This window comes from Lactuca saligna, chromosome 9 (assembly GCF_052625555.1).
Source record: "Lactuca saligna cultivar CGN05327 chromosome 9, ASM5262555v1, whole genome shotgun sequence".
Taxonomy (NCBI): domain Eukaryota; kingdom Viridiplantae; phylum Streptophyta; class Magnoliopsida; order Asterales; family Asteraceae; genus Lactuca; species Lactuca saligna.
In genome coordinates, this window is record NC_136425.1 from 78,743,683 (window position 1) to 78,752,929 (window position 9,247).

At 28.9% G+C, this 9,247-nt stretch overlaps 1 protein-coding gene across 1 annotated transcript; it reads right to left on the reverse strand.

Moving 5' to 3' along the window:
• Positions 1–3,905: 3,905 nt before the first annotated feature.
• On the reverse strand, positions 3,906–5,131 carry LOC145016514 (uncharacterized). Its single transcript, XM_078974805.1, has 2 exons — positions 4,224–5,131; positions 3,906–4,140 (listed from the first exon to the last, which is right to left on the reverse strand). The coding sequence occupies exons 1-2, from the start codon at positions 5,129–5,131 to the stop codon at positions 3,906–3,908; spliced, it is 1,143 nt and encodes a 380-aa protein (XP_078830931.1).
• Positions 5,132–9,247: the final 4,116 nt, after the last annotated feature.

The window sequence follows — 9,247 nt, forward strand, 5'->3', positions numbered from 1 at the left end:
ATAATTAATTTAATTTTATTTTATATATAAGTTAATTAGATTTTAAAGTTAACTTAATTTGATTTTCTAATTAATTTAATATTTTCTATTTTGTTATTAGTTTAATTTTTTAAACAAATTTTATTTTATTTTAATATTAATATTAACTTGATTTTAAAACTAATGTAATTTGATTTTACAATTAAATTAGTATTTATTATTATTATTTTTAAAAATTAATTTAATTTAATTTTATAATGAATTTAAAATTACTAAAATTAAGTACTTTGCTATAAATAACCTAATTAAGCTAAGGTTGTAACGACAACATAAAGTCACTAAGAAAATTAAGCACTTTGAAACCATATTAACTAGAAAATAAGGACATAATATACATCTAATACAATCATATATGTAAATACAAACACTTCAACTTATCAAACACTTTAAGTTCACAATTAAGAACTTTATCACTTCATCATATATAAACCAAACTATTAATCCTAAATATCACATAATCATACATGTATACACTACATTCAATTCCAATTTTTATTTCATTTTAGAAATACAATACAACTTTCATATTTCAATTTCATACAATTAAGCATACAATACATATAATTCCAATTCCAAACAATTAAGCAATACATCAAATTTCATACAACCATACCTTATAGAACTTGCCATTTTAAACATCCGATTTCAATTTCATACAAATGTATACATCTAAATAAAAAATCAAACAAATATATACATCCAATCACAATTTCATGCCTAATTTCAATTTCAAGCCAATACACCACATTTAGCATAAATATAAATATGAAAAAACATATACAAAATGTTGTATAAATCTGAAAAAACCTATATAATCACTCAAAATGCATAAACAATTTCATACCTCAAAATTCATATATAATCACTCAACCAAACAAAATCTGAGAATTATACTACACATTCATCACCCAAAATACCATGAAAATAGAAGTTTAATAGAAAATAAGAAGCAATTCGACCTGAATGGTTTGGTCGCCAGTAATCGAGGTGTAAGTCACCGGTAATGGGGTCAATCGGCGGTGATAGCAGTCAAATCACCGGTGATGGCGGTCTCCTGGCAGGAATCGACGGTTGGGTGCTGGATGGGTGGTTGTTGCATTGAAGGAACTGAGTCGGGTGGAGTTTCACAAAAGACACAATACACAGAAAGAAAGGTGAACTAAGGGGTTATCTATGAAGACCTTTAGCGGCGACATAGAGGCATTAGCGGCGACACCCTGGAGGGAAAAGTCAGGCCATTTTTTCGTTTCGTCATAACCCTAGGATCAAAAACAAATCGGACGGATGAGGCTCATTTGGCGTGGATCGTCATTATGAGACGATTAGCGGCAACACATGACATTAGTGGCGACATGTAACGCGTCAATTACATATCGCCGCTAATGTCCTGCGTCTCCGCTAAAGGCGTCACCGCTAATGCCAATATTTCTTGTAGTGTTACTGGACCTAAAACACGTGCAAGGATAGAACAGACATTTTTAATAAACTTAAGGGTTTTTATGTCATTTTCCCGTGAAAGTTTAGACAACTTCATCGATGTATACTATTAAGCAAGAGAAAACAATGAGCATGTTTAATATCCTTTAAGTTATGTAGATTAAACCCTATATATTAGCATTTTGCATTTATAAAATTTAAAAATTAACCCGTGAAGAATCTACTTACTTAGTCCACTAACCATAAACATTTAAAAAAACGAACAAATCATCCACATTAAAACAATACCTTAGAATGTGATTTAGAGCTTTCATATTGTAACTGGCAGTTCAAAAAAAAAAACTACACATAAAATATAGTACCAAAGGGCTTCTAGTCCAGCGGTATACAGTGTTGCCCTCTTTCCTTGATGTTGATGTTGAAGTAATTTAAGAGTAACTTAGATTTGTCGTGTGTGTGTGTGTGTGTGTATATATATATATATATATATATATATATATATATATATATATATATATATATATATATATATATATATGGAATGTGGATTAGGGTTTTGACTTTAAAGAAAGTATAAAACATTTCAAACACGTCTAGAATATAGTTCATCCACAACACAACAAAATTGGATAAGTACCATGCTAAAAATAGTATAATGTTAGGAATGAAAAACAACAAATTACTTCCTTGTTAAGAGTATCTTTAAGTTTATTTACTAATTATTTTAAATTTTGATTTGTTAGTTCCAACACTATTTCATAAAGTTATATATATATATATATATATATATATATATATATATATATATATATATATATATATAGAGAGAGAGAGAGAGACAGAGAGAGATAGAAAGAGAGAGAGAAGTTCAATAAAGAACCATAGTTATTGTTTTTTGAAGAAACCAAATTCTTTTTCAAGTTTTAGAGATTATTGTTTATTGAAAAAAAACTAAAAATTTCTAAATTAATAACTTCAAATTATGAATACTAAAAAAGAAATTTTATATTTTTCGAGTTCATCATGTGGATTCAGATTCACACTGTGAATCTGTACAGATTCACACTATGAATTTAACGATGTTTTTGTCGAATTCGCTATCATTGGAAAAATGATAAAAAGTTATGAATTTCTATATTTTAGTTTTTTTTTATATGAAAAAACAAGTTCTAAATGTTGAAAGATAGATTGATTCATTGGTTCCTTGGTTAATTATGGTTCTCTATTAAACCTCACTATATATATATATATATATATATATATATATATATATATATATATATATATATATATATATATAGAGAGAGAGAGAGAGAGAGAGAGAAAGAAAGAAAGAGAGAGAGAGAGAGAGTAAGAGAGAGAGAGAGAAAAGTTCAATATAGAACTATAATTATTGGTTTTTCAAGGAACTAAATCTTTTTTTTCAATTTTTAAAGTTTATTCTTTATCGAAAAAAAATCTAAAAAATATTTAAATTCATATATTAACATTGTAAATGTGAAAACTATTTTTCGGATTCACATTGTGAATTGACGTAAAAAGAAATCGAATTTGATAAAAAATAAGTTCTAAAAATTGAAAAAAAAAAAAGATTGGTTCCTTAGTTCCTTGGTTAATTATGATTCTCTATTCAAGTTCACTTTTTATATATATATATATATATATATATATATATATATATATATATATATATATATATATATATATATATATATATATATATATATATATATATATATATATATATATATATATCGAATAGTATATTTTTGTCCTGCTCTTAATTGTTTCAAACTTTCAATCAAATATCTTAGTATATACACAATTTGTACTAAGAAATTTTGTTTAACATTTTCTAAAATATTTTACAAAATAAACTAAGGGAAATCTTTGATAAATTTAAATATTTTGGATGAGTTTATAGTTTAATCTCAATTTATATTATTTTAATACAAAAGTCCTAAATATTTTATATTTTGATCAAATTAAAGAAAATATTTATATTTTTTTATCAATAGGAAATTGCAAATTATCATATAAAAAATTAAATAATTGAGATTTTTCTATTCAAAAAGTAAATATTGAAATTAAACTATAATCTGAAACAAAATATTATGATTTTGTCGGTGATGTCCATTATATTAATAACTATATAATGAAAATAAAATAATAAATTTGTTTTTGAAAGTAAAATTTGTGTTGTATGTTTATCAAACTATAACATATATATTATTGAGTGAACAACAAAACATGTTTTCTTTTCTAAATTTTCTAGCAAATACATGATAAGACGAAAAGATCCAGACAACATTGATGATCTTAATTCTAATTTATCTATGAAGTATCTTGAAGATAGTTTACACTAAATGATCAAGACCGTCGATACATCCTTGAACCAACTGTTGCAACATGTATTGCTCTACTTAACTTCATTCGGATGTTGCAGAACCTTCTGCAGTGTCCTTAGATGGTGGTCTCCTCACAAATTTTCGAGCCCAGACATGCTTCCCATTGATATAGTATTTAGATCTTCCATCAGTTCCATCTCTCTCCACTACAGCCCTAACCATAGAAGGAGAGCGAGCCACAATTCGAGCAAAGAGGGGTTGATTCTCTCCAGCAACAGGTTGCATATATATCGACTCAATGAAATCCCCAAAGATTCTGTTGAAATGAACCCAAAGAGTTAATTAGAAAACACAAAATACATAATTCTAGAATTGCGAGAAATTTGTGTATATATATACCTAGTGAAGTACAGTTTAACTTCATTTTCAGAAATGGGATACCCTTTGGAAAAGGTGAGGAAGATCGTCCGATTTTCCGGTGGTACCTCCTCTTCTTGCTCACCTACGAACAAAGAAGTTGTGTCGGAAGCATACAATGAATTCGGACTTGAACTTATCTCTTGCTTTAAATAACTTTCAGCAGGTAGAAGAGCACGATGACTTTCACCTTCTCCAACACCAACCGGCTGCTGAAACCGATGTGCAATGACATTATTCAGCATAAATTCTGCATCTTGGCTTGGTGTTCGATGAAACTTAACGTACTTAGTGACATCATATGAAGGAAAAGGGACAATCGGACCTACATAACGAAAACCACCAACAATGTTGCAAACAGTAACCTCTTGAGTAGAATGCAACACTAAAGGCCCACCGCACCTGATGAAGTTTTGCAAGATGTCATCAAACGCCCTGCCGGAAACCTCTTTCGCCATTGCAGACACCTCATCAAAGTTGCGATGAAGGTCCTCTAGATGTATACTCTTTCGATCAAGAAAACACTGAAGCATCTGGATGTTGTACTGTTTGCTGCTCGACTCAAACATTAATCTGCTTGCCCTTTTATCCAAGAACTTGAGGCAGATTATGACCTCATCAGCAATCTGATCGATTATGTCAGCAGTAAAACAATTGACGATGGTTTGAACAACATTCTTTGAGGTATAGCCTTCTCTTTCTAGCCATAGAAGAAACCCCATCACGAATATCGACTGGATGACCTCTCGGTGAAGAACTACAAGCAACACCGTGAATAAAGCACGCTCGTTTTTGTAGAACAGAAGGTAATCTTCCTGACTGATCACTGGAAATGGAACAGTCATAGGGAAAAGCGAAGGGTGTTTCGATGAACCAAAGATATCAGCCATCGAGCTATTTCTTGATGTGGGTATCGTATCGATTTAGGGAGTCAGTGTGTGTTTGTGTGCGCTGTGTGAAATGGTCTGAAATACATCTACAGGGTATATATAGGAATTTAGAGGGTGTAAGGTGATGACAGTGAAAGACGAAACTACCCTCTTGAAAGGCGCAATTGTTGAAAATTTTGAAATTAAGGCAAATACATCTAGAAAAATCATTGGCTTAAAGAGGGATATATCATAATAGTAATAATGTTATTACTTTTTAATAATTTTTGATTTTCAAATATCAGATGATCTATCTTATCTACAATTAAGAAGGAACTTACATTTTTTCTATATCGGTATATATTTAAAGTGGATGCATTTAACAAGTCAATATATAAATATTACATGTTTACGCTTTACATTTATGGCCACTAAATTGATGTCTGTATTTGCAACAAATACTTTGTACATTTTTTATATAACCGCTTGAATGTTCACACTTTGTGTAGTTTCTGGTTTTGCATAATTAAACACAAAAAAAAAGTTGTAATTGAAATGAGGAGCTTAGTGGACATAAACACAATTAGTTGAGAAAATTTTAGAAAGGCAACAATCATCGAAAGATATTCATTGGCTTCAAACTTGAGGTTATCATACTTTAATAATAATGTTATCTGTTGTTTTGGCTAGCTTTGTGTTATCCCATTGAATACAATCTGTTGTTTTTTTAAAAAAATTACAAATTCTGTCAATGTTTTTAAAAAAACCTTATAAAACAACATTATACAATTAATTTGAAAAGGCTTAACAATATATAATTGTGTAAAATATTTTTAGCTCTATTCTTAAAATATTTATAGACAAGATTACTGGCCATCCTTCTTTGTAACAAACATTTTGTCTCCATATGAAAGTATAAATTATAACCATAACAGAAAGTATTATTCATATCGTTTGTTTGTTAATTTTTCAAAATGACAAAGGCTTTGTAGTAAATAAAAATACAGTAATATATATATACATATATATATATATATATATATATATATATATATATATATATATATATATATATATATATATATATATATATATATATATATGAGTTTTATGGAAAACAAATAATTAGGGTAATATCTACCAAAACCAATAATCAAATGACACATATCCATTTCTTTCTTCACAAGTAATGTATTGTAGAAGTTATTATGGAAATGATGTATTGTATTTTTTTCATTAGTTCAAATATGTGTTGCCCTAATCATTTATTTTCATATATATATATATATATATATATATATATATATATATATATATATATATATATATATATATATATAGAGAGAGAGAGAGAGAGAGAGAGAGATTTATTGTATCTATATGTCTATAATAACGAAGTGTTTTATATCAAACATTTTCAAGAACATTTAGTGAAATATTTACATTATACAAAAAGAACTAAAGCCACATTCTATTTTCTTCTTTTTATAATTAATTATGGGTAAAATGGAATAACTAATGTATAAATAAGGACTTCTTTTTATATCCGAATAAAAAAAATGATATTTTATTTTTTCTGTTTAAAAGTGATGTTGCATAATAATTAAAAGTTTATTTTGAGAGTGTTAATAAATCGAAATTGTAAATAATCATCATAATATAAAATAACTATATCTTATATGAATGATATTATCTATTTAATTTGGAGCCAAATAAATATCTATCCTGCATCAATTAGTTTATAAGCATAAATATCTTAATTAACATAATATGGTTTTAAACTATATTTTAGTGTTATTCATTAGATTGACTGTAGTGGCGTCGGGATCTTTCATATTATAACACAACCATACTCTTTCAAGCTTTAAAAAATTAACCAACATCCATATAAAAAAAAAGCTCATAAAGTAACATATGCTAATTTTTACCTCGACCACCACGATAAGAACCTTTGTTTGAGGAATTAGGAGAGCGAGATGGCTGAGCAGTGAATGCAAAAGGGAAGCAGTATATCCATTAACATATTTTAAAAATAATTCATGACCTTTAACTTGAGAAAGAAAACCCTTTGTGATGTGGAGAAAGTCTCATATTTATCAGTTTCTTCCACTGGTTGGCCAATGGTTGCAAGCTGGTCACACAAAGTTTTTAATTTTCGAGCATATACAGAGACAAAAGATGAACCTTTTTGTATTTCGCGAAGGGAATCCCGGAGATTTTGCATATATTCAACATAATCCTGACTATATGCAGCTTCAAAGGTGGTCAGACATATTACGCGATATGTAATCCAAGGATCTCTGCCATAGCTTCTTTGGTAAGGGATGCTTGAAGAACTAAGATTTGTCTTCAACAGTGATGGTGGCAGAGGGAGCCACTATAGAACCATTAACGTGAGAAGATTTTGATACTTAAGTAGATGAATGATTTGGTTCTTCCATAGTAGGTAATTGGAAGAATATATTTTGATATTCAATAGATAAAGAATGGTGTTGAGGGAGAGGGAACCGACGACAAAAGAAGAAGAAGCAGGTGACATGATGAAGATCGAGAAAAGATTTAATACGGCCGGCTAGAACGAACGTAGAAAGGTTGATACCATATAATGATTTAATAAAACCAATCTCCCATAATATGAAGAGATATACAATTCAGTATTTATAACAAATACAAGATTATAAGATATGAATTTGAATCCCAACAAGATCCTACAAGCTAAATGTTGGCGGTTATATTTTGTTCGTTGCAACCTATATTAATAAAGTAGTCATGGAACTCACTTCACAAGGCTTGATACTTGTTCTCGAGCAACTATCTTTGACATAAATCTTTTGATCGTTACGACATAAACTTTAACCATGTATATTAGAGTCATAAGTTTTACACAATAATTACGACACACAGACCCTTTACTTTGGTCTACTTTAGGGTTTGAAGATCATAAATATAGGTTTTTGTATAGTTATTTCAATATATTTGTTGGGTTCCTTCAAACTATAGGTTAGTCGTTATGATTTCAGTTCGATTATGTTTTCATATAGCAACACATAATTATAGCATTCCGCAAAGTCAAATCTAATTGTCGCGCTGCGTATCCACCTTGTACCCACTACTCCTTGTGCTTACGATGAACGCCAACATATATAGAAAAGAGAAAACAAGAAGCCTATAATGATTTCCGAATATGAATAAGGAGAAACCCTCATTTAAAAAACCTTAATATTGCAAATAATATACACTAAACAACATTAATGTTTAATCCCTAAGAATTCCCCCTTGGTAGCATACAAGGATGGAAAATACATCCAGATATTGTTGGTTCGTTATTTAAAAATCAAGAATGACCCTTCTAATGTAATGTTATTTTTTCCTAGTAGGTGCCCTATTGATTCGTTATTTAGCGATAAATAAGTGTCTTGTCTAGAAATGAAGTATTATATAGATTACTATAGAAGGAACTAGTACTTAGCATCACATAAAAATAGTTAAATAGCCCGTATAACAATAATATAACTAGAAATACTCAATCTTTTAGTCCACAGAATAGTGAAAGTGAAGGCGCATGTCTCTCTACCTCTAACTAATTACTATATAAATTTATTAAAAAAAAACATGATAGGCCACAAATATTGTTGGGGAGTTCAACATCTTATACCAAATACTCACAATGCCTAAAATACTTATTGGCATTGTGGATGAGTGTTGGAACAATATTTTTGGTATAGATGATTCCAAGTGAGAATGTGTATTTTGATTATTGGGATATCATCATGTTAGGGTGAATGCATGTATAAGGTTATTATACACTTTAATATCCATCGACATGTTATATATTATAACTCCTTTGGGATTTTTATTTTGCTTGGTTGTTTTCTTAATATCTATTTTGTAGGTAGTAATACCTTATATTTATTGTTGATAAACCAAAGATAGAATATTATCATATCTAAAAATATACCCATTAATGTTTACAAATAAACACAAATAAGCTTCTGAGTGGCTAGTTTCGTTTGTGTGAAAGCGATCCATAGATTTGGCATTAATCAAGATTGTTAAATTAAAGAATAATGTGAACATCTGAAGAGATATATTTTCATTAGTCAGCGAGCATTGTAATTTTGCATTTACTTTGTGGAT

What these genes read in the sequence shown, in the direction of transcription:
- LOC145016514 (XM_078974805.1), bottom strand. Translation starts at nt 5,131, where the DNA reads ATGGCTGATATCTTTGGTTCATCGAAACACCCTTCGCTTTTCCCTATG. An exon ending in GTTAAACTGTACTTCACTAG is followed by an intron (nt 4,141 to 4,223) that starts GTATATATATAC and finishes TCATTTCAACAG; the next exon opens with AATCTTTGGGGATTTCATTG.